Source organism: Salvelinus alpinus, chromosome 1, assembly GCF_045679555.1.
Source record: "Salvelinus alpinus chromosome 1, SLU_Salpinus.1, whole genome shotgun sequence".
Taxonomy (NCBI): domain Eukaryota; kingdom Metazoa; phylum Chordata; class Actinopteri; order Salmoniformes; family Salmonidae; genus Salvelinus; species Salvelinus alpinus.
The window spans coordinates 44,073,449-44,098,270 of NC_092086.1; the positions used below are offsets into that span (position 1 = coordinate 44,073,449).

Here is a 24,822-nt window from a genome sequence, read left to right on the forward strand (position 1 = left end):
TCGCTCATCTCAATATCTGTTGTGCTCCTCGTGATAACATCATTTCGCTGAGTCTACCTTTAATTAACAAAATGTCCTAATTAATATTATGCAAAGAGACCAAATATTTTTTAGACCGATTTGTGGGCTAAACCTAGATTTTCAACATTAAGCCTAGCAGATTAAGTTGCCAAACTATTCAGATAAAGTAATGTCCATAATTATTGGCACCCTTGATAAAGATGAGCAACAAATACTGAGCTAGGCTGTATTGTATGCTCAAAACATTTTGGAAATCATATTAATTTATAATAATATAGTTGCTCAGAGAAGTAAAATGTGTTTAACAAGTATCATAATCTAAAAAAGATAGAAGTCATAATTATTGGCACCCCTGTTTTCAATACTCTAGTACCCTCCCCTTGCGAGGATAATGACACTGAGCCTTTTTCTAAAATGTTTTATGATATTGGAGAACATGTTGGGAGGGATCTTAGACCATTCTTCCATACAGAATCTTTCCAGATCCTTGATATCCTTCCTCTGCTCTTATGGACTGCCCTCTTCAAATCATAACCACAGGTTTTCAATGGTGTTCAAGCCCGGAGACTGAGATGGCCATTGCAAAATGTTGATTTTGTTGTCAATTAACCATTTCTTTGTGGATTTTTATTAGTGCTTGGGGTTATTGTCTTGCTGGATGGTCCACTTGGCCTCTACCTAGCAGAGGCAACCAGGTTTTTGGCTAAAATGTCCTGGTACTTGGTAAAGTTCATGATGCCGTTGACCTTAACAAGGGCCCCAGGTCCAGTGGAAGCAAAACAGTCCAATAACATTAAAGATCTACCACCATATTTTACCGTAGGTTCATAGCCTCAGGAAGTATGGATGCTGAGGGTGCTGCAGCACCCCCTTAAAAATCATAATAATAATACAATTTTAAAAAATATATCTAAAAATATATCTATTTTTTGGATAATTTTTTTTTCTAATAAAAGTAGGCCTTAATAGTCCTGTATTAGCGGACTGATATAGCCACATGCAGCATGGGCAAAAACTTACTTTTAAATGTTAGCCTACTTGAATTAAATCAACTGTTCTTTCCTGCATCTTTATTGTTCAACACAAACATATAGAGCTGGGCTATTTAGGCTGCGTTTACACAGGCAGACCAATTCTGATAGTTTCTTCTACTAATTGATATTTTGACCAATCACATCCGATCTTTTCACGTCAACTCTTTTTTTCAAAGTCAAAAGACCAATTAGCTTAAAAAGTTCAGAAATGGGCTGTCAGTCTAAACGAGCAGACAAGATCGCACTGTCCATCTTTATCCAATATGCATCAGTATCAATTAAAGCAGTCAACTAATTGGTCATTATGCCTTTTTAATTAATTGCTTTGATTCAATGCCGGGTCTGCATCTGCAAGAACGCCCTGCGTAGCCAAGGTAATAGACCTTTGGACATTTTCGTCAGTGCGGTGCCAGACAACATCCTCTCGGAAGGCTGTTTGTGCTCCTCCCTCCTCTACGTTTGGTGCTAATTGAAGGGGAGTGTATAACGTATTTCTCTGTCAACTCAACGTTTAGCTGCGCCACTGTTTCTGTCACGACCAGTCGACAGATCCACCCACCCGCGACGTTTTTGTGAAGCGCGCGTGTGAGGAGTAAGATAAAGCTTATTGTGAAATATTTAGTGGCAGGCCTAGGCTATAGGACTTTATTGCGTTTCTTTAGTAATGAGGTTACTACGAAATTTGTAGGCGTATCTAGGAATCAGTCCAAAACACACAAAAGGAGCGGAACAAGGATATCCACTCCCTCTCAGACTTGCTGGGAAAACAGATTATTTGAGGACCAACGGTAAGTGGAACATGTCCTACCTTACGGATGTTTGCGCTTGAAGTTGTATGATAGGATAGAGCTCCTAGAAGTGTGGTATCCAAGATTATAGTCGAGGATAGCCTATAAATAGTGTTTTGTTTGTCAATAGTTTGCGTACATTTAATCACATTTCTCACAACATGCGCGAGATTTGGTTCTTGTTTCTGACATGCATCCATCTCAAATCCAATCAGTAGCCTAAAATAAGGGTTGTGACGTTTCGTAGCAGGTTAGGATAGCTTTTTAGTTAACTATTTTCTTAACCTAATTATTCTAACCTGCTAGGTTAATTCTCCTAACCTGCTGCATAAGTTATCCTTACCAACGAAAGTAACTTTCGTCTGTAGCTGTATACCACCTAGTAAAAAACAAGGTGGTGTAGGCTAGGCTAAGCAACACAATGTTAACTGAATACACACACTTTGAATAAAAACGTTGTCATACTCCTAGAACAAATATTCAACTGAATACACAATCACGTTGAATAAAGTCACTCATAGCCTATAACAAACTGCTATTCAACTGAAGAGCAAACACCTAGCCATGTAAGTGTTTTTCACATGGATGTGATAGTTTCCCCAGTGTAGCGCTCTGCAGTCTCTCACGCACGTCATCACATGAGCCCAGCGCAGGAAAAGGACGCTTCTGTTTATCTCAATCCCGGAGACATGACTAGACTGATCCAATATTTGGTTATTTCTCTGACTCCTTTAGGGTGGTGACTGGTAAGAGACAAGGTAAAGATTCAGATCACAGGTTTTGTTCATCCATGAGTCAAAGGTCTTTTCAGAAAGCTATAGGTGGGTCTTAACATGGGCCTGGAGGTTTTCCTGGTTGGTTCAGTAAGAAAAAGTCAGGAAACTAGTCATCATAACACATACCGTTTTGAACCACTGGACTAAACCACCATTCTCCCCCTCTTTCTATCCCTCCTCCCCCTCCAAGACAGACCATGGAAGATAGCCCTCAGCGGGCCTTGCAAGGGCTGGGCTCCTTCCCGTGGTATGTGGGGGGGACTCAGGTTCTGGGCCTGGCCTGTGTGGTGATCACGGGCGTGTGGATGGGCAGCTATCACGGAGGCTACGCCTGGGACGGTTCGGGACAGGAGTTTAATGTACATCCCCTCTGCATGGTCCTGGGCCTGGTCTTTCTCTATGGAGATGGTAGGGTAGCATTAAACCAACTAAAATTAGAATTAAAACCATTCCTCCAGCAATTTAAAAAACTTTTTATAAATCGCCTCAATTAATGGCTCATTGTTCTATTTAACTATTGCTGTACATACACTATTAATATCAATGTATTCTTCAGATATACTATTTATTCTATCCATGTACTGTCTACACCTCCCATCATACATGTATACAATGTCGAGTCCGGTGTATATGTATTCTATATTTAGTTTTGTGTGTATTGTTAGATACTATTGCACTGTTGGAGCTAGGAACACAAGGATTTTGCTACACCTGCAATAACATCTGCTAAATATGTGTATGCAACCAATACAATTTGATTTACTGGTAGCATGGAGCGATGGAGGTAGATGAACAAAGGGAAGCTGAAGCCACAGTGTCTTCTTTGAGCCACAATGGCAGTTGTCTTCTCTGATGTCTGCTCTGTTAGCCTAGGGGTCTTCTGACCTATTGCATTAGTGTGATGCTAATGCTACACAGAGCACAGGCCTAAGGGCACACTGCAACAGGAATACATTCCTAATGCTATTAGGGTGGGAGGAGCCAAGACTTTATTTTGTTTGTTTCTATGTCATTGTGTTTCTCCCCTTCTGTGTGTGAGAGAAATTAGTAATGCAGGGATTTGTTCCCATAAATAGTACTATGATAAACACTTACTGGAAAACAGTTGCAATGAAAGCAAATGTTTTCAAAGGGTTTTCCATTGGTCCCTGAATCGTGATTGTAATGAGAAAAATAAGTTATTCAGCAATTGACAATGTAAATAAAATCTCCTTTGTGGTGTCAAATAAAACAGCTGCTTGTTATTAAGTTAAGTCAGCTGTAGCCTTTCGATTCCTAACCTTGCTACAGCAATTGAATTAGGACATTAAACTAATGTTCTCGTAGCCATTAGTGTTAGCGGTCAGTCCAAATGGAGCTGGGATGAGAACACCCTCCAGGGGAACCAGCTGTCCTTAGTGGGATCAGGAGACACACAGCAAATACTATTGCCTGGAACATTGTTTCAGTGTTTCTGCAAGGTTAATATCATTTTTTAAATAATTGTAATAATACAAGAACTCAGTTGAACAGTTGTTGTCTCATAGCATTTCTGTAACATTTTTATGCTAACCAACCCTATGTGTTGCTGAGACCTTGGTGGCAGCTACTTGTCAAGTGTTTGTGAAAATGCATTATAGTGGTCTTGTTGAATGACTTCTGCCCCACTCAAAGCCCCACCTTACTTAACCTTCACCTCAAGCTCACTGGGACTAAAACACCCCCATAACTACCCTGATTCACCCTTTCTTTTGTAGCTTCATACCTGTTATTGCCCTTGGTGTCATGTTGGGTGTGATTATGGTACAATGACAAAAGTAATGACTAACCTTTTAAATGGTTACAGCAGATTAAGGTGCAAAAGCAATGTTTGAAGGTGAACAGTTTTTTATTTTATTATGTCAAGTCTGACCACTGTATATTTAGACAGGCTTGAGTTTATTATCATCTTCTTGTGGAAATGATTCTATTTGATTAGAGTCTTATGTGAATGTTAACCAGACTTGTTTGTCTCTCACAGCGATCCTGGTGTACAGAGTATTTAGGAATGAAAGCAAACGCAACGTCAAGATTCTCCATGCTGTGCTCCACCTTCTCGCCCTCATTATCAGCATAGTGGGTAAGGCCTGGGTGGGTGTCTGTGTCTAAGGGCAAGACTTGTTGTTTTGGCCCTTTCCCCTTGAACCCAAACATTCTAAACTAATCTAAATTTGTAGCTATTGTGTATATAAAAGGAAAATGCCTAACCTATCTAGTTGAATATATGTGTGTGTATATAGACAGACATGTCTTGCGTGGTGGGACAAACAAGTGGACTTAACTATCGGAGGGTCATAAATAGGTTCTCTAGGGCCAGATCAGTCATTCAGACTAGAGGTCGACCGATTAATCGGCTTGGCCGATTAATTGGGGCAGATTACCAATTGTTATGAAAACTTGAAATCAGCCTTTTTGGACGCTGATTACATTGCAATCTGAGAGGAGACTGCGTGACAGGCTGACCACCTGTTATGTGAGTGCAGCATCAAAAGGACCTTGTGGCTGCAAGGAGCCAAGCTAAGTTGCTAGCTAACATTAAACATATCTTGTAAATAAACAGTCTTCACATAATCACTAGTTAACTAAACCTAGTAATATCATTAACAATGTGAACTAGCTTGTTCTGCGTTGCATATAATCAATGCGGTGCCGGTTAATTTATCATCGAATCACAGCCTACTTCGCTAAACGGGTGATGATTTAATAAAAGCGCATTCGCGAAATAAGCACAATCGTTGCACAAATGTACCAAACCATAAACATCAATGCCCTTCTAAAAGTCAATACACAAGTATAAAAAAAGAAGGAAAAAAAAGAAACATGCATATGTAGTAAAAAGAAATCATGTTAGCAGGCAATATTAACTAGGGAAATTGTCACTTCTCTTGTGTTCAGTGCAAGCAGAGCCAGGGTATATGCAGCAGTTTGGGCCGCATGGCTCTTTGCGAACTGTGTGAAGACAATTTCTTCCTAACAAAGACCGTAATTAATTTGCCATAATTTTACGTAATTATGACATAACATTGAAGGTTGTGCAATGTAACAGCAATATTTAGACTTAGGGTTGCCACCCGTTCGATAAAATACGGAACGGTTTCGTATTTCTCTGAAATAATAAATGTTTTGTTTTCGAAATTATAGTTTACAGATTTGACTATTAATGACCAACGGCTCGTATTTCTGTGTTTTTATTATAAAGTATATGATTTGATAGAGCAGTCTGACTGAGCGGTGGTAGGCAGCAGCAGGCTTGTAAGCATTCATTCAAACTTTACTGCATATGCCAGCAGCTCTTAGCAATGCTTCATGCACAGTGCTGTTTGACTTCAAGCCTATCAACTCCCGATATTAGGCTGGCAATACTATAGTGCCTATAAGAACATCCAATAGTCAAAGGTCTATGAAATACAAATGGTATAGAGAAATAGTCCTATAATAACTACAACCTAAAACTTTTTAACTGGGAATATTGAAGACTCATGTTAAAAGGAACCACCAGCTTTCATATGTTCTGAGCAAGGAACTTAAACGTTAGCTTTTTTTACATGGCACATATTGCACTTTTACCTTCTCCAACACTGTTTTTGCATTATTTAAACCAAATTGAACATGTTTCATTATTTATTTGAGACTAAATTGATTTTCTTTATGTATTATATTAAAATAAGTGTTCATTGTTCATTCAGTATTGTTGTAATTGTCATTATTTGTATATATATATATATATATATATATATAATATATATATATATATATATATAATCCATAATTGATCAACATTGTTCTATACCAAATGAATGGGAAAGATTGACAGCATGTATCATTGTATCTCCTCAGGTATCGTGGCTGTGTTTGACTTCCATAATCATAACAAGATCCCCAACATGTACTCCCTCCACAGCTGGTGTGGCATGCTCACCTTTGTTCTCTTCTGTGTACAGGTCAGCCCTCGCCTCTCCTTCTGTGCATACATGCAGTCACGTGCACACACACAAATCAAGCTAATAATTTCAACTTCCTTTTTCCTTGTATCAGAATTACAATTAATGTACTGTTTGCACTGAGAACCTAGCTGTATACAGGCAGTAGCTCTCATATTACATTCTAATAGGCATAATTGTTTAATAACATTGGTCCTCTACTCCCTCAGTGGCTGATGGGGCTTGGTTTCTTCCTCTTCCCTGGGACGTTAATGGCGCTGCGGAGCTGGTACCTGCCACTACATGTCTTCTTTGGCCTGGCCATGCTCGCCATGTCCCTAGCCACCTGCCTACTGGGCATTTCAGAGAAATTGTTCTTCAGTATCCAGTGAGTATTACTACGCAGGGGATCAGTTCCAATATCCTACCAGCACGTACAATGAAGAAATGTATACAAATGGCATGCTAAAATACACAAATGCACATAATTATTGGGTGAAAAGTCATTTGGTGGGCCTCCCGAATGGTGCAAGGTACTGCATCGCAGTGCCACTAGAGATTCTGGGTTTGAGTCCAGGGTCTGTCGCAGCCGGCCACGACTGGGAGACCCATGGGGCGGCGCACAATTGGCCCAGTGTCGTCCGGGTTAGGGGAGGGTTTGTCCGGCAGGGATGTTCCTGTCCCATCGTGCACTAGCGACTCCTGTGGCGGGCCAGGTGCAGTGCACACTGACGCCAGGTGTGCAGTGTTTCCTCTGACCCATTGGTGCGGCTGGCTTCCGAGGGGTAAGCGGCTGTTGCGTCAAGAAGCAGTGCGGCTTAGTTGGGTTGTGTTTCGGAGGACGCACGGCTCTCGACCTTCGCCTCTCCCGAGTCCATACGGGAGTTGCAGCGACGAGACGACTAACTACCAATTGGATACCATGAAAACGGGGTTAAAAAAAGGCATTTGTTAAGAGACGTGCCAGATGTTCAAGTCAGTGGTATGTTTGTCACTTTGGATGATGTTGAAGTGCTACTACTTTGCCCAGCTCTACCCTGCTAAATCATAGGGGAGTTAATTATTGTACAGGGTATGTTTGGGGAAAGCTGGGCTTTTGTTGTCTGGGCTATCTTTATGACAGTGGTCAGACATGGATTTGAATTATGAGTCTTTGCACATTATGAATCATTCTCCTGTTTGGTGCCATATGTTATGCTTAAGGTCATCTTGATGAGTTACACGGAAATATTATAACTAATGATTCTTTACAAATGTTATTTCACATTAGGCTGTACTGTATCACAACAGAAACTCCATTGATATAATACAGAAATCCTTTTTCTTCCCAGGCACACATATTCACAGTTTGTCGCAGAGGGGATCCTTGGTAACATGCTAGGACTGCTGCTAGTAGCATTTGGGATTCTGGTAGGCTACGTGGTGACACGGGAGGACTTCAGGAGACCCCCACACCCAGAGGAGGAGGCCTTATCTGTGCACTTTAAGACCCTGACTGAGGGGGGAGGGAGCCCCACCTCACCTTAAACCAGGAAACACTCTGGTCTGAAAAGCTACTGTGTGCTCAGGCTTGAACAAAAGCCTGCACACCCAGTATCTCTCCAGGTCCAGCTGGTATGTTGTCTTTATTTCATGTCACATCAAGAGCTGTTCTACACCCCCTTGTGGTGAAATGGAGGTATGACAGGACTGATTTGACCAATGTCTATGATCGCTGCCACAATGTGCCATATTAGGTCTCTTAAAAACAAAATAGCCTTTGCTAAGTGTTCAGTGAGGACAAAGCCATGTGTCCAAGCCAATTAGTTGTGCCTTCAAGGGCAGAAGGGTTATACTTTAATACTGGAAGTTACTCCTTGTTTAACAAACAACTTTCAAGCTTGTGATAAATTTAGAAGTTGCAGTTCATTCAGGGATATGTTCATTGTGACAAAATAATATTGAATTAATCTGTTGGCAGTGTTGAATTTATGATAAAGGACCAAACATATGCACAAAGTTGTGACTGAACGATGCCTGGATTTTTGGGGTTGCATTCTAAATTACCCCTAGGCACTCAAGAAGCAGTTTCTTCACCATTCCTTATGTTTGGCTGTTGAATTTTCACCATTGATTCAGGGTCTCCCCGGCCCCCCCAGAAGTTTCATATTTTAGTTTAACCCTAAAGCACACCTGACTCAAGTCAAAGGCTTGATGGTTGCGTGACTAATTGAATCAGGTGTGCCAGTTAACATGTGAAACGTCTGGGGTGGCCCTAGGAAACCTGCTACAACCTATCCAATAGTTTCAGGGCCCAGTTCTTCTGATCAGATTAAATCTTAGCATTGGGTAATTTTCTGTTTTGAAATACCCAATCAAATTCTCAAAGGTAGTGATTAGAATACTCCGTAGAGCATTGCGCTTGCAGGATAGTGGGTTCGATTCCCGGGACCACCCATATGTAAAACAAGAAATCAAATGTATGCACAACTAAAAAGCGTCTGCTAAATAGCAAATTTTCACAATCTTAATCACACTTGGTGGATTTAGAAAGGTACAAATGTTCTTACATTAAATCGACTGCAGTATAGGTATGTGGTCAGTTATATTGAGACGTGTCAAATAAATGCATGTTCTCTTGTGATATGCAGACATTCATCTTAGTTACTTTAATGTGTAGAAGTAGTCATGACCTGTCCAGTAGAGGGAGGGCAAGGTGAAGGTCTACTCAAAGCGCTGAAAATCCAGAGATCTTAATATTGTAGGATCTGATCCTTTAAAAACAAATGCTCAATTGAGCTGATCTTGATTTGCAAAATATGGGGTTACAGAATCGGGATAATTTAACTGGGCTAAGGGGTCGATTCGGTAAAGATCTTTATGCTTCTGTGGTAAGTGTAAAATGCTCTGAGCGTTATTGTATGTGTGCCTTAACTGGATTTAATTGTACAATAAGCTGTATCCATGTTTGCTGCGTATGATTGACTGTTACATCTTCTCTTAGTGTATGAATGTTGTATTGTAATTTGCTTTGTTCTAAGCATCTACTTGTCCTCATATTTAATCAGTTTAAAGCATAATGTAACTAAGATTACTTTAGATTCAATATCGCTACCTCTATTTTCACTTGTGGAAACTTGTTCTATACAATAGGCACTGCTGACTGACTTATTAAAACCTATTGCCTTCCTATCACTTATTAAAGATGCATGACTCAATAGGTGTGTTTTGTTTGATATAGTCTGTGTCAACGTCGCTACTGATGGTGTGAACAAGCTAAAAGTAAAGGAGCAGACCCACATTTATTTTCCTTGAAGTGGTAACCATTTTTAAATAAGTACATTTTACAATCGCATGTTTCTTATTACCTTCACAACTCACATTTACAGAACTCTGCTCAGCAAGCCCAAGAGAAAAAAGATGGCTGTTCCCCCACCCTGTACTCTGCCTCCCTCTCCAAATATTGATAAACTGCTATACAAACATGTTTATATCAGCATGGGAGTAAGCAGAGAACAAACATGCATTTCTATGCAGCACAGCATGTACAATTATTTACACGAACTATTAAAAATAAATGTTATTCATTGACTGTAGGGATAAGTCTCTCCTGCAACAGGCTCAGATGTAGTGTTAACCTTTGATATTAAGAGGTGCATCCAATCAACTGGCTCCTTCAAGGTCCTGGTTGGTGTTTATGAACCGATCGGCGAGGCTCCACCTATTACCAAGCACACAATTATAAATAAAACTGTTAGCCTAAATGTTTGACATTTTTAAGTGACAAGAATGAAAATTACAGTAAATAAAAATGTAAACTTCACATGTTCTTGTAAGATAAGTATCTGTTTTCAGCTGATGTTCATACTAAGTGCCAAAGGGTGTTGGTAAACTGCACTGTAATTGTGTTGCATCAAATCCATCACAATTGACAACCTTGTAATGTAGCCTAGTCTTGACACCACTTTCTTCAAAACATATCTAGTTTCATGAAAATGCACTGTAAAAGAAAGCGTAGACATTGGATGGTTTTGTACGTTTCTGAATATATCAATTGTTGTAGTCAGCCTATAACTCGGTTTACATCCTTAACCTAAATATTAGCTTTGGACCCATTTCTGTTCTATATTGAAGACAATGTTTGACCACCTAAATTCCATTGTTTTATGGAAAGCATTTTGTGGATGGATAAAAATAGTCCTTCAATGACCACTTCGGTCATGTGTGCATGCTGCCAACATATTTGACCCTTTAGTGGCCAAAACTGTATGTAGTACAGTGTTATGTTTGAATAACTGCAGCTTTGGCTGGTAGAGATAATTCAACTGTAAATGGACACATTCAAGTTATTGGAAAATAAGAAATGCCCGTTTCCCAAAAGCTTCACAAAACCTGCTGCATGTCACTTCTTGAGCAAAAAAAAACACAAAAGCAAAGAAAATCCAATGGAAATAATATATAATGTATTTTACAAACATAACTTAAATGATAAATATTACTTTTTTTTGTTGCTTTTCCTATATACAAGTATGTTGAAGTCTCTTTTCAGTCACATTTACAGCAGAGAACATGGTCATCTTAGTGAAGGGCAGCCTTCTATTGAGTCGTTCTGAAGAAGGCATTGAGAGTTTGGACTTCAACAGGTTAAGCAGGGAAGTGCCCATGGCTTGAGTCTGACCAGGACAGGCATTCAGGGGCAGGGAGAAAACGGCAGGCAGCAGTCTCCCCTGCTTGAGATCTGGGGGTTTCCAGTTCAGGGTGTGTGGTATTAGTCCTCCTACAGGCTTTTCCAACAGACTCAAGTACCTAAAGTTGTGGATCATCCCTGTCCCCTCCACTTTGACTATACAAACTACTCTGCAAACAGAAGGCCAACATATTCTGGAGTACTGGAGGTGTTGGATTCACCTGGCAAACTGCAGTTTTATGCTTTCTTGTATTCATCCATAGTAAATGGCTGTGAAGGACAGAGGCAAAGAAGATGCATGGGAGGAGAGTTTAAATGTGTTTGTCTGCAGTAGTGTTGCCTTCCCAATCTCATCACATACCCTTGGTGTTGTCTCTAAGTCATTCCAAATCAAAATATCTGCAGGCTTATCAGTCCTCTCCCTCAGTCCCTCCCTACACGTTTGACTCCACGAAAGGTCTCTTTGGTTTGATAGGGGACGTGGGGCCCTGCCTGTCCCTGGAGTGCTGCATGTACTCGCTGTCCTGGTAGGCCTGGGCCACAGGCAGCGTCCGGGCCACCTTGACGTCTGGGTAGGTGGGCGCCTGGCTCACGCGGCCCATGCCGTCTGCCCTGCCGTCCCGTGAGCTGTTAGCTGGCGGCTTGTAGTAGTCATCGTCCAGGAGGTGTCCGTTGTGGGCGTTGTTGGTGCGGTTGTAGTAGGCGATGTGTCCAAGGCTGGGCTGTTGGCTGTAGCCATGCTGAGGGCCAATGTTCCCTGGAGACGTGGCGGAGCTTGTCACCACCGTGTCCAGGGAAGAGATGGCCCAGGAGCGCCCTATTGTCTGCGGTTGCGGTGGCAGGTACTGGTGAGTCCGCGCCGTCTTGTCGACAACGCCCATGAAAGGTGTGTTTCTGGAGCGGAGCGCCTTGTCTGGGTATGTCCCTCCCACCACCCTTATGTCGCTACCCTGCGGAGGAGACACAGGCGAGAGGTCGTCGCAGTAGACGCTACCATCCTCGTAGGACAGCTGTAGAGGGATTTCCATCTGCTGGGCCGAGGTGGAGCCCCGGAAGCCTGGGGCTAGATTAGCTGCAGAGACCCCACCCAGGCTTGTGTTGGAGGGGGAGAAGCGGAGGCCTACGCTCTGGGAGTGCATGAGGGGCCGGGGAGTGGGTGCGTGTGGCTTTGGCTCTGCGCTGGTGGCACTGACAGGTCGGCGCAGGCCGTGGGGGTTCTCCGGTGATCCCAGCGCCGCCTGGTGCTCCATCTCTAACTCCATCTCCATTTGAGGTGAGACAGGGTAGTACGCTGCCGACTGGCTGCGGCTGATCTGGGGGGCCTGGCCGTAGCGCAGACCTCCAGGCCGGTAAGCTGAGGAGGGCCGCTGGGGGAGCTCGTCCTCCATTGGGACCATCTGGATCCCACCATGTTGGTACAGTGCTCCTGCACTGAGGCTGGCCTGCACCTGCAGCGTGGGCCTCCCTTCCAGGGCACTGGGGTATATATTCACACCGTCCCCCAGCTCGGCCAGGTCGGGGGGAAGGCGGGTGCTCATGGAGTGGGCCATCTGGCTGTAGGCACTGGTGCCCAGCACAGCACTGGAGTGCACAGCAGAGCTGGGCTGGTTGGTGCGTACGATCTGGGCCTTGGCAGGCTGCAGCCACTGGCCCTGCTGGGGAGGCTGCTGCTGGGAGAGCAGCTGGAAGGAGCGCTGGCTGCTCATCTTAGACAGCGGAGACTTGGGCCGGCCGGGTATCTGCTCCGACTGGTAGCGGGCTGAGGCCGACTGTGGCCGGTACAAACCTCCTCCGCTCTCTGAGGTGGGACTGGCACGGTACTGAGGCCCCCGGCGGAGAGGCGAAGGTGGTGGGCTGAAGTTGTACGGCGTAGCGGAAGCCTGGTGTACTGGGGAGGTGTGCGGAGGGCTGGGCCGGTAGTGGGAGCTCTGGTGCGTCGGGGAAAGTGACGGAGAGGTGGATTGGTAGCCTTGGCGCGTGGGGGAGGACATGGAAGGGGGGCTGGGGGGCAGCTCAAAAGCCTGGACCATGGAGGGGCCTCCGGAGAGGTAGGGCGAGTTGCGGTGGCACGGAGAGGGGGGCAGGCTCTGGATGAGGGGCAGGACAGAGGGGCTTGAGCGGGGCTCGGGAGTCATGCCCATGGGGAGGCGCTCCAGGTAGTCCTCGTCCTCTTCAAACAGGTCCTGCACTGGCTGCATGTCCTCCAGGCGGGGCTCCAGGGACTGGGGAGGGGGCGCGGCCTGCTCTCTGGGAGGGGATGGCGGAGGGTCCAGCTCCTGTTGCTCCTCGAACTGAAGACACTCCTCCTCCACCCTCTGCAGCAGGCGCTGGATCTCCCGGTTGTTGGGGCAAAGGAGGGTGGCCTCATTCAGGTCCTCCAGGGCTGCGTGGAACTGCCTGAGGTGGATACACGAGGGGGTGAAGAGGGGAATATCAAGAGGGAAAAGAGAGAGATTGAGAAAGAAGAGAAAGCATTAATGAGGGAGGAGCAGGAGAGGTGGAGGGGGTACAGATGAACATGACAAAGCATGAAACCAAAGACCGTGAGGGAGTAGCATGTGGTCAAAATGACAACACCACAACTGCTCAAACTACTTGCCCTCACATAGTAGTCAGACAAAGTACACTCTTACGCTAAAACATTTGCCATGACAATGAGCAAGAGAATGAACAAGTCATAGGGCTAAGGGGATACAGGATGTGTAAGCAGACATAAAAACCACTGAACATGACATAGGGTGAAAAACATGGCCAAAATGCTCATGAACTCTATTATGTCCCCCTGTAGTCATCTGTCTACAGCGCATTGGAAACCTGGTGATCATGTGACATGAGAGGGCCCAATTGGATCCTAAGGCTGAGCTCACTCTGCGCTAGGCCTCCGCCTCCCTGTTCTCCCCGTCGCTACGGTTACCTGCTGCTGCGCTTGGCGCGGGCTCTGGCGTAAAAGGCCTCGTACGATTTGGATTTCAACTCTAGCGCCTTGGTAGCAAACTCCTCAGCCATCCCAAAGTCCTGCAAGCAACAACAGCAACAGGGCCGACAGTCATTCACAGAGTCACGCGTGGAGCGGTACATGAGTCAGAAATGAGTCAGAGGTGAGTCAAAAATTAGTCAAGAGATTAATGGAAAAAAGGTTATAGATGAATCGTACATAGAACCATGTACAGAGTCAAACATGAGTCATATGAGAGTCATTCAGGAGTCTTGTATCAGTCATACATATAACCATACAGAGTAATACAGAAGTGAATAACTGAGTCAATGAGATCGATGGAAACTTGGGTTCAGATAGAAGACACCCAAGAAAAAAAAACTGAGAGAAATGGGCGACACTGACAAATAAAAAATAATACACAAGTCCATGACGATACCATGTAAATTGAGCAATTAAAAACATTGATATGAACACACACAGGACACGGACTTTCAGAGACATACAAATACAAAAGACAAACACACATTCACACACACAGAAACCGCTGTTGCACTGCTCTGTCATTAGAACCTCACCTGGCCACTATGGCCCTGACCCAAACCAACCTCCCTTTGCACCTCCTCTAAAGTTACCAGAGCTACAAACACAAACCAAAACCAAGCAAACTATAAGAGGGAATGGAAGATGCAGGGATATGGGCCTAGGTTAGATGAGGCTAGAGTTGAGGGAGATTTACCTTCCGCTATTATGTTGAAGTCTGATCTACTGTACATTTTTGTACAATGATATTGCTGTCATCAACCTTTTGAAACCAATATTTTTTACACTGCTTAAATCCACGTGCGGTTTTATAATCTATCAGAAGAGCTAAATATATTTGTATTGTAAGCACAATGAACAAGCACACATCCCAATGAGGGATAATAAAGTTGTTTTGTATTGTAATGTCTTGGTAAACCTTGCAGATGGTAATGCTGTTGAGTGTAAGCAAAAAAAAGCAGCTCCAGTCACAGCCAGGTGGGGTGAGGGGATAGAGGAGGGTGCCTTGGGGTGTCACTCACATTCATTTTCCTCCGGCAGCGGGACAGGTTGAGGAGGAGGGACACCTTGAGCTCTCTGAAGGTCTTGAGGTCTTCGCTGAAGCCCTCGCGGGGGAACTTCTTTAAGGCGTACTGGTACCGCTGGGCCGCCTCCTTCACTTTACCTTTCTACAGGACGGGTAGAAGAAAAAACACTCAGAAAGGCGAGAGACTAGCACGGTTTGGCACCACAACAGTAACCCTCAATGACAGCTGTGCTATATTGCTATATTCTCGGAAGGGCTGACCTTGTAGAAGCCATCTCCTTCCTCTATCAGCTTGCTGAGCAGGACGATCATGATGTCGGGTTTGGAGGTGGCCATGGCCCAGGTGGCCGGACCTGGTGGAAGACAGCAGGGGGCATGATGGGTAACGGGGAATGGCCGGAGGAGAGTGGCAATGACAGGAAGAGGGGGCGTGTCTCAGAGTAAACGGACCGACAATGAGAAGGACAAGAGAGAAAGGAGCAGGGTGAAGTTGCCCCTAGACGCTGATCTAAGGTCTGTTTTGTTTATCCCCTCCAGTAATGGTTTAAGTTAGCATTTGGAGAGAGCAAACTGATCCTAGATCTGTAGGTAGGGGCAACTTCACCTCGGAGTGGAGCGAAACCAGTTGACAGGTCGAGATGATGATGAAGCTCTACCCAAGATAAATATGGCGTGACTTACTGAGACAGACAGGTTTGGGGTTTCTTTGCCCCTGCATGTGCCATTTAAGCGCTCAGCTAACAGATGGATACATAGATATTGACGTCATACCTGGTGCAGGAAGGATCTGACTCAAGTACAGAATCAGTAACTTAATCTCTAGTAAAGCCACTGGGAAAACGATCAACTTATTTATGTTCCAATGCCAATCTCACCCAACATGAATACACAATAATATCTCATTATTAGCCAGAGTTATTCTGTGTTATTCTGCATGCTGTGTAGGGGGGGACAGGCAAGCACAAGCCATGCCAGAGCAGAGGGGGTTCACACATGCATTTATGGCTTCCCACCACCAGGGGGAAGGCATGGACTGTGGGCCTTGTGGTGTTTGTGTCATAATCTCTTATCGGGCAGTGGATGACTTGGATGGTTAGCTTACTTCACAAAGCCACATATAAAGAGTAAGGAGGGTAAAAAAAAAGAGGACGAGAGAGTGAGAGCAGAGATGTATATAGAGAGAGGGCAAACTGTGTGTTACCTCGGGGTCGACTGGGAAGAGTCTGATATCCTGATTACGGAGAGGGGGCGGAGCCAGGGTTATGAGTGAAAGGTTAGAGAAGGGAGTTAGGTGGTGAAATGAGAGGAAACATAATGGAACCAACTCAATAAGAGGAACCAAGAGAGAGAGAGAGAGTGTGAGTGTGTGTGTGTGTGTGCGCGAGAAAGTGAGCGAGAGAAAGTGAAAAGTGAGTGAGCAGGGAGGAGGGAGTGAGTGAGATGAAGAAAAGAACAGAAAGAGGCAGAAGTGAGAAGCTGTGGCCAAAAAAGTGTGTCAGCAAAAGAAAAAGGTGCAACAGCAATGCCAGCAGCAGTAGGAGCAGAGGGAGGGGCCTCACATCCACCATTATAAACATGGTGGAAACAGAGGAGGGGGGTTAGTGGTGACTGGGGAGAAAGGCATGGCGAAGCCTTGGTGAGCACCAAACCACATAGGGAAGAGATTCAGGCAGTAGTTGACAACATTCTAGGAGTCAATGGCCACTATAGTCCTACCGAGGGGAAAAACCAGTATATTAAATAGAACTATAAGGGACTAAAGTTGTAGCTAAACCACTGAAGCTAATGTAGAACAATATTGCAAAATTAGAAGACAGTCCTATATACCAGTGTTTTTAAATCTGTGTGACTAGTGACCTCTAGTCAGTTCGTACCCATCTTGGCTCCCTTCTTGAGCAGAGCCACCACCACAGAGGTGTTCCTGCAGCCCACGGCCCGGTCCAGAGGTCGCATCCCACTGTAGTCCACATGCTCTATCATCGCCCCGTGGTCCACCAGATACTGCACCTGGAGACAGACGGACGGACAGGGAATAAGAGAGGGAAGATGGGAGTTTAAAGGATGGAGAAAATTTGAGGGGGAAAATGAAGAGGAGGAGGAGAGAAAGAACAGAAGAGCATTCTACCTTCAGGTACTTATTCCAATCAACAACAGTGAAAACTTTCTCTGTGCTGCACTGCCATGGGGAGGTCATCAACGTGGCGACCAGCGACCACTTACCACTTCTGAGTCTCCGTAGAAAGCGGCCAGGTCCAGGGGGGTGCGTCCACTTTTATCGGCGTGGGCGGTGGCCGCGCCCCTCTCAACCAGGCAGCGCACCAATGGCATGTGGCCCTTCAGACACGCCCAGCTCAGAGCAGTCAGGCCCTCCTTGTCCATCAGGGCCAGAGACGCACCTGCAAGAGGGGGTTAAAGGTCATGTTTCCATGGCAGCCAGGGTCATAACATGGCCACTTGGCAGCTGTTTTGTCCATTACTAAATACTACACATACTTTATGTCTGCTACATGTTGCCCATGTGGAAGTCAAACCTACACTTTTACACTAGGTACTCTGAACCAATGAGAGTAGTAGAGTGGGTGGTGGTGATGTTGAGGGTGAACTGAACTCTGACCTTGTGCCAGTAGGAACTCTGCTGTGCCGAGGTGGCCCTCTGAGGAGGCCATCATGAGGGGCGTGCGGCCCTGCTTGTCTGCCATGTTGACGTCAGCTCCATGGTTCAACAGCAGGTCCACTATCTGAGGAGGAAGAAACCAAATAGTACGTAGCTACGTTAGTATTTTTTGTCACCATTGTTCTCTATCATTGCCAGTAGTGTATTTTAATATTTCCAATTCAAGTTGTATGGCTTTGCGACTTGAAATAATGAATGGGTGCGAAATTCAAAAAGTGCCCACCCACCTGCCAATGTCCCTGGCGCACAGCGCTGAAGAGAGGCACGATGCCCCGGCGGTTAGGCTGCCCCACCGCTGCCCCTTGTTCCAACAGCAGCCTGCACACATCCAGCTTCCCCCTGCCTGCTGCTGCAGTCAGAGCTACAGTGGGAGAGGGGGAAGACGGAGTCAGTGCAGGTAAAAGCATTCGATAGACTTTGATACAGTCATATACAAACACACCAAAATAACACGTACCAGTCTCTCCCCAGAGTGTGTCAAAGTTGTTGATCTGTGCTCGCTCCTCCTCCTCCTCATCCTTCTCTGGCAGGTCCAATAGGTAAGAGGCGATCTGTACAGGAGACAACATTCAGATTTAGTGTGTGTACGGTGTGTGTGTGTGTGTGTGTGTGTGTGTGTGTGTGTGTGTGTGTGTGTGTGTGTGTGTGTGTACATGCGTGTGTACCTCTGTGTATCCCATGCTGGCCCCTGCTATAAGGGCCTGCTGGACAGCGTGACTCTTGGTGAAGGCTCCTTGGGGCTGTCCGTCAGGGTTCCAGTCACTCTGCATCAGGAACTTGACCACCTGCAGGTGTCCTCGCAGTGCAGCGTGCACCAGTGCACACTGACCGTTCCTGTCCAGGTGGTCCACCTACACACAGGGAGAGAGTGTCATTATACACATGCATACACACAGACGTCACATGCAGACACTGTTCAAAAATACCTATTGGTACATTTTGCCCAGTAGGTTCCAACATGCCTGCCAGAGAGTTATATCGTGTTGTGTAAATGCATCATAATGCTGTTGTAATAAACCTCAACTGCCAAAGTGACAGTATGCACAGTAGTGGTGGTTGGTCCCTGACCTTGGCCTTGCAGGCGCAGAGCGCAGTGACGATGGACAGGTGTCCAGCGGCGGCGGCGTAGCCCAGCGGGGTGAGGCCGCTGTCCGACTCTCCGTCTACGTGTGCTCCGTTCTCCAGCAGCAGGCCGGCTGTCTCCACGTAGCCCAGGTGGGCGTGGACACACAGCAATGGGGCGTTGTTCAGAACCTCAGAACGGTAGTTAACGTTGGCTCCGCCTAGGACCAACAAACGGCTCACCTAGAGGGAGGAGTGTCAGACATATAACCAATACACCAAACATTTAATGCAATAGTGCTTTGGTTAGGCCACTGCTGGTGTGCGTGTGTGTCCAGTACCTTGATGTTGGGTGTGTAAAGGTTCCTCAGTGAGGCCAGAGCAGTGGAGAGCCCCTCTGTGCTGTAAGAGACCCACAGCCCCTGCAGGACTGATGAGGAGACCCCAACCTTCTTACTCAGGCCCTGTGGAGAAGATAACAGTAATATCAACAACAGTGTTACTGCACAGTGGGTAGAAGCCATTGACCCAGATGTTGGACGTTTGTTAGCGTGCTGTAGTGATGTGTTGTTTGGTGGTGGTGTGTCGTTACCTTGAAGATGTGTGCTTTAAGGATGTGGTGGCCCAGCTCTATGGTCTGCTGCCGGTTCAGTTTGCCCTCCTGACGTGAGAACCAGAAGGCCAGGAGAGTGTGGCCACTCCTACAGTCAGAGAGAGATGGATAAGGGAGGAAGAAAAGAGTGAAAGTGGAGAAAGATTGATGTAGAGAGAGGGAGAGAAATTAAGAACAGAAAGCTCCACAAATTCAAGCTGTAAACATTAATGTTCCAGGTACACACTGGCTTTGCAGAGGGTCTGTTTGTTCCTCTCAGTGGACCAGTGTCTTCCTACCTCGGGTCACAGAGGAACTTGGTCTTCTCCCCGTCCTCCCTCCAGATGAGCCACTCCCTGAAGGAGGGGTGTGTGAACATCCGTGTTCCGTCCCTCCTCCGCACCAGGAAGGGCGATAGCAGCTCCAGTCTCCCCTGGAAGTCTTCCCAATCCAGGGCAGGGCCTCGCACGGCGCCAGCGTTCACTGCCCCGTACGCCTGCTCGTCCGTGAGGGGGTGGAGGGAGGCCACGGCCACGTTGAGCAGGGGGAGGGCACGATCGAAGGACGACTGGGTGGGGAAACGCATGTTGAGCTGCAGGAGGTACACCTCAGCCAGGCTCACCGGCACCACCTGGGGGGGGGCATGGAGAAACACCTCGGGTCAGTTTTGTAAGGAAACATCATATGAACTTTCACAGAGAGAGATAAACACACACAAACAGGCAGAGTATGGAACACAAGCAAAAACCTTGAGAGACATACAGTATATAGCTCCAGGACCGAGACACCGACTCACCTTGAAGCTGGAGCTCTTGAGCACCAGATAGCCCTTCTCGATGAGGTCCAGAGTCAGCTTCAGGTAGAGGTAGGAACCGCGGCTCAGGGCCTTGAGGTGGGTGCTCAGCTTGGCGAAGGCTGCGTTGTCCAGACGCCCGTTGAGAGACACGTTGCTCTGGATCTCAGCACTGCCCTGGATCCTCTGCAGCAGGTAGCCCTGCAGGTCGGGAAGAGAAAGGAGTTCAGCATCATGATAACTCGGTAATACTATCACCATGACTGCTTTTATCACAATAGTTGATGATAATCGTTTTAAATCACGATTGACTACTTTTACTACAATGATTGAGGTTGAAGTGAGAGATGACTATCAGAGAGTAAAGATGTCAGACAGATGGTTTGGTGTAAACCTGAACCCTACCTGCAGGTCCTGGTCTATGGCATCATTCTCCTCCAGGCGGTCAAGAGAGATACGGTGGAACGGGAGGGGATGTGTGATCTCCTGTAGGGAGGTTCTGACGGTGACCACCAGTTTGAGCCAGGGAGGAAAGCGTTCCATGGTCTTACACAGGAAGGAGGTGATGGTGTCGCCGTAGTCCGGCTTGTGGAACTCTGCCTCATTCAGCCCGTCTACCAGAATGATTAGGTCCTCCTCACATGCTATCTTCCTCTCTGATGAACACAAAGACACAAGGTTGTTTATCAGGACAAGGAGTGGAAATAATTAACTATTAGCAACTACATGTCCCATCTCAGTAGGACATGTAGTTGTTTTTTGGAAAACATGAATGAAGTTTGCCCAAACCCTGAGAGAAAATAGCAAGTTATCAAATGACCAGCTCCTATGCAGTTCCATAAAACCTTGAACACCCCTGACCTTTGTGCAGGATGTCGAGGGGCTCCAGCACACCCCTCCTGAAGGCATTGAGGGGGTCCTGGACACAGGAGCGCAGACTGAGGGTGCTCTGCAGGTGGGGCTCCCGCAGCAGCTGCTCCCTGTAGGCCATGAGCTGGGGTGCCCGGCACAGCAGAGCCGCCACGTTGTGGACAAACTCTGGCACCAGGCACGTGTAGGCGTTGTCCGCCTGGCAGTAGTGGTATGCCACCACCTGGGGGCAATAGAGAGTGGAAGTGAGTGGGGTGGCAGAGATAATAAAAAATAAAAAAAGATGACTTTTATATAGGTGATCCCATTGAAATTGAAAATATATTTTATATTTTATCTAGATATCTGATTATCACACTTTATTTTTCCAAAGAGAGAGGTACATTTAACAATCCACAAGCATTTCACTACACACAATAACATCTGCTAAACACGTGTATGTGACCAAAAACATTTGAAGAGGGCGCAAATCAACCCACACAAATATATTCCATCTTGAATCTTCAGCACGTAACAATCAAATAAAACATGAACCAAACAGGCCTAGGTGACATTCTGTGCCAACTAACCACTATTATCTTTATGACACAAGAGAGTTAAAGCAGACTGAAGCACAGCTACAGATTGAGGCTTCATTAAAACATTGTTGAAAAACAATACCATGTTACATTGTTCATTGAAGACTGATGACTGCTGTGTAGCTTGTTGTGACTGTCAGGTCTTTGTCTCTAGTGTGTCAGAGGAGTTGACTGGCACTAAGACCCTGGGGGTGGTGAAATGGTCCAGGATCAGATAATTTTTTAACCCCCTTGTTGGATAAGGTTAGGTAGTCTGATCCTAGATCTGTAGTTTAATATATGGTATAATACAGCGCCGCCTTGGATAGAGTGGACTTGGAGTGCTGAGGAAAGCCAGTAGGCTTCAGACTGGCTCCAACTTAAAGCTTCGCTCAGGATTATTTCAGACCAGACTAGAGAGCTTCACTCAGAAGGTCATACACATATTCATAGCCATATGCTTCTGGCCACTGACATCCACAGGGATGTGTGTAGTATTTGTGATGCTTGTGTGTGCTAGTGTTGTGTGTAGTGTGGGTGTGTGTGTGTAAAGTGTGAGTGTAAAGTATGTGTAGAAAGTGTGTGTGTGTGGGTCAACCACTGGAGCAGGCTATCATTAAGAATGCATGTGGCCGCTAAGGGGATCTAATGGCTCGGCTGGAACACTGCTCCCTGGGCCTATGCATATTTCATTAGGTCATAGCACAGAGACAGAGGAAACAAGAGAGAGACAGCAAGAGTGGGGGGGGGGGTGAGAGCTTCCCTTTGTTTTTCTGCTGTGTCTGCACAACACCGCCAGTCATGAAAATGGAATGGAGAGAGAGATAGACAGAGAGAGAAAAAGAGAGACGGAATGAAGAGCCAGATTGGATAGCAGGAGTTGACAGTGGATGGAGGAAGAGGGAGAGAGAGAGTGCTAAGTGAATAAAGGAAGACATTAGCATCAGTGTTGCTAGACAGAATGGGTTAAGGACATAGGGAGAGAGCATGGAGAGAGAAAAGGATGTAGAATGAACGGAATGCAGATAACGGAGAGAATGAGAAGAGCGGCAGCGGATAGAGAGAATGAATAATAGAGTGAGAAGGGAGAGGACAAGGCCACAAGGAGGTGAGAGGGCAGAGACCGCTACCAGACCAGAGACACTGTAGGAAAGAGCTGCTGACACTGAAGAACAAAGGAGCAGATGTGCAGGCTTTGATTTCAGACCAGCATCAACACACCTTCCCCCTTAGCAATGTCTCAATGACCAGTTAATTAGTTGAAACCGGGCCACGTTCAGTAAGGCACACCGTTGTAGAACATTCAAATAAAAATAGAACATAGTGTAAACCAAACATGTACCTCTGAGCAAGGATTCACCCAGCTGGTCAGGGTGGTCTTGAATGGTACTTAAGACTACTGAGATGCAGCCGTGGTGTAGTAGTACTGTACCTGTGAGGCAAGCCGCCGTAAAGCCTCCTCCTGGCGTCTCCTCATCTCGGGCGTGCCAGGGCAGCTGCCCCCCAGGGTGCCATGGGAGTGCTGGGGCTGGGTGAGGGGCAGGGTCTCCCCATCTGAGAGAGAGAAGGGAGCAGAAAGAGGGAGAAGTACGTTTATAGATCAAGTTGAGTGCATCTACTGTGTGCATTATTTACACAGACACAAGGATGCTTTTTACACGCATCTTAAGACACACACACCCAGTACCAGTGGTATAAAATACTTCAGTATCATTTAAAAGTATTTTTGGGGGGTATCTGTACTTTACTATTTATATTTTGGAAAAACTTTTACTTACAATACACCCCCCCCCCAAAAAAAAGAATGTACTTTTTACTCCATACATTTTCCCTGACATCCAAAAGGACTCGTTACATGCCGAGTGCTTCGCAAGACAGGAAAATTGTCAAATTCACACACTTATCAAGAGAACACATGGTCATCCCTATTGTCTCTGATCTGGCAGACTCACTAAACACAAATGCATAGTTTGTAAATTATGTCTCAGTGACGGAGTGATGGAGTTGGAGTTTTAAAAACAAGAAAATGGTGCCATATGCTTTGCCTAATATTATGAATTTGAAATTATTTATACTTTTACTTTTGGTACTTAAGTATATTTTACCAATTCCATTTACTTTTGATACTTAAGTATATTTAGAAACAAATACTTTTACTCAAGTAGTATTTTACTGGGTGACTTTCACTTGAGTAACTTTCTATTAAGGTATCTGTACTTTTACTCAAGTATGACAATTGGGTACTTTTTCCACCACTGGCCAGTACAACAGGCCCTTCTAGCAGCAGCCAGCATGGATCATTGCCACACACACACACACACACACACACACACACACACACACACACACACACGCACACACACACACGCGCACACACGCGCACACGCACGCACACGCACACGCAGGACAGTATAAGCGTACGTTTGGGCGAGGCGTGGGGGCTGTCCGAGGCGATCTGCCTCATGCGGTTGCCATGGCAGCTGAGTGCCACCAGGCGGGAGATGATGGCAGTCTTGCCGAAGCCCACGTTTCCCACGACAACCACACCTCGATTGGCTGCCGAGTCGTCGCCGTGAAAACGGGCGTCCACTTCCTGGAAGAGCCACTCCCTCCCGGTGAAGAGCGAATCAGCTGTCAGGCTGGGCACCTCGAACAGAAGGGGCTTGAGGGCAATATCCGGGGGGCGGTAGGGGGCAAAGCGTACTGGAGAGAGAGAGGAAGGGGACAGATTATAGGTGAGGGAAAAGACACAGGACTTGATGTGTAGAGTACACTGCACTGTCATTGTCATTTCCTCAGTGCAACGTCAGCTTGTCACCCATAGAGGGGGATGTTCATCAAAATAACACACACCATGGGTGAACGCCATCATTGGGCTTCATACTAAGAACTACATAATGAAACAGAATTTCTAAGTGTATGGGTAGATACTGCCTGTATATAATAAGTACATATTGTTAGCAGAGCGGGGGACAGGGGATTAGATAAGATATTGTAGTAGAGGGATACTGTACTCCTACTAATACAGCACCACTAGTTTAATAAGC

The 24,822-nt window shown here is 45.8% G+C and overlaps 2 protein-coding genes across 10 annotated transcripts in view; one reads left to right on the forward strand and one right to left on the reverse strand.

Annotated features, from left to right (window-relative positions):
- The first annotated feature begins 1,398 nt into the window (after nucleotides 1-1,398).
- LOC139577141 (transmembrane ascorbate-dependent reductase CYB561-like) lies at nucleotides 1,399-9,754 on the forward strand. Of its 3 annotated transcripts, XM_071404021.1 has the most exons (7): nucleotides 1,404-1,843; nucleotides 2,579-2,601; nucleotides 2,810-3,027; nucleotides 4,619-4,717; nucleotides 6,475-6,578; nucleotides 6,788-6,945; nucleotides 7,889-9,754. In XM_071404021.1, exons 3-7 carry the CDS (start codon nucleotides 2,817-2,819, stop codon nucleotides 8,082-8,084), a joined length of 768 nt encoding a protein of 255 aa, XP_071260122.1. In that variant the 5' UTR covers nucleotides 1,404-1,843; nucleotides 2,579-2,601; nucleotides 2,810-2,816; the 3' UTR covers nucleotides 8,085-9,754. The 3 variants fall into 3 exon arrangements, with proteins under 3 accessions (XP_071260106.1, XP_071260113.1, XP_071260122.1); XM_071404005.1 differs by lacking the exon at nucleotides 2,579-2,601 and having other exon boundaries at nucleotides 1,399-1,843; XM_071404012.1 differs by lacking the exon at nucleotides 2,579-2,601 and having other exon boundaries at nucleotides 1,402-1,843; nucleotides 2,814-3,027.
- A 65-nt stretch (nucleotides 9,755-9,819) lies between these two features.
- The window catches only part of LOC139577113 (protein TANC2-like), a 137,721-nt gene continuing 122,718 nt past the window's right edge, over nucleotides 9,820-24,822 (reverse strand). For 4 of the 7 annotated variants that reach the window (XM_071403945.1, XM_071403976.1, XM_071403954.1 and 1 more), the window contains 20 exons: nucleotides 24,197-24,478; nucleotides 23,208-23,329; nucleotides 21,210-21,441; nucleotides 20,754-21,004; nucleotides 20,352-20,549; nucleotides 19,855-20,186; nucleotides 19,556-19,664; nucleotides 19,305-19,427; nucleotides 18,970-19,206; nucleotides 18,567-18,752; nucleotides 18,359-18,452; nucleotides 18,129-18,262; nucleotides 17,842-17,965; nucleotides 17,448-17,623; nucleotides 17,102-17,234; nucleotides 16,429-16,458; nucleotides 15,489-15,580; nucleotides 15,223-15,369; nucleotides 14,138-14,238; nucleotides 9,820-13,620 (listed from right to left, as the gene is read on the reverse strand). In XM_071403945.1, coding sequence (XP_071260046.1) covers nucleotides 11,658-13,620; nucleotides 14,138-14,238; nucleotides 15,223-15,369; nucleotides 15,489-15,580; nucleotides 16,429-16,458; nucleotides 17,102-17,234; nucleotides 17,448-17,623; nucleotides 17,842-17,965; nucleotides 18,129-18,262; nucleotides 18,359-18,452; nucleotides 18,567-18,752; nucleotides 18,970-19,206; nucleotides 19,305-19,427; nucleotides 19,556-19,664; nucleotides 19,855-20,186; nucleotides 20,352-20,549; nucleotides 20,754-21,004; nucleotides 21,210-21,441; nucleotides 23,208-23,329; nucleotides 24,197-24,478 — 5,066 coding nt within the window. In that variant the 3' untranslated portion in view covers nucleotides 9,820-11,657. The remainder of the gene's footprint in view (nucleotides 13,621-14,137; nucleotides 14,239-15,222; nucleotides 15,370-15,488; nucleotides 15,581-16,428; nucleotides 16,459-17,101; nucleotides 17,235-17,447; nucleotides 17,624-17,841; nucleotides 17,966-18,128; nucleotides 18,263-18,358; nucleotides 18,453-18,566; nucleotides 18,753-18,969; nucleotides 19,207-19,304; nucleotides 19,428-19,555; nucleotides 19,665-19,854; nucleotides 20,187-20,351; nucleotides 20,550-20,753; nucleotides 21,005-21,209; nucleotides 21,442-23,207; nucleotides 23,330-24,196; nucleotides 24,479-24,822) is intronic. The other 3 variants (XM_071403984.1, XM_071403967.1, XR_011675213.1) reach the window with 2 other exon arrangements.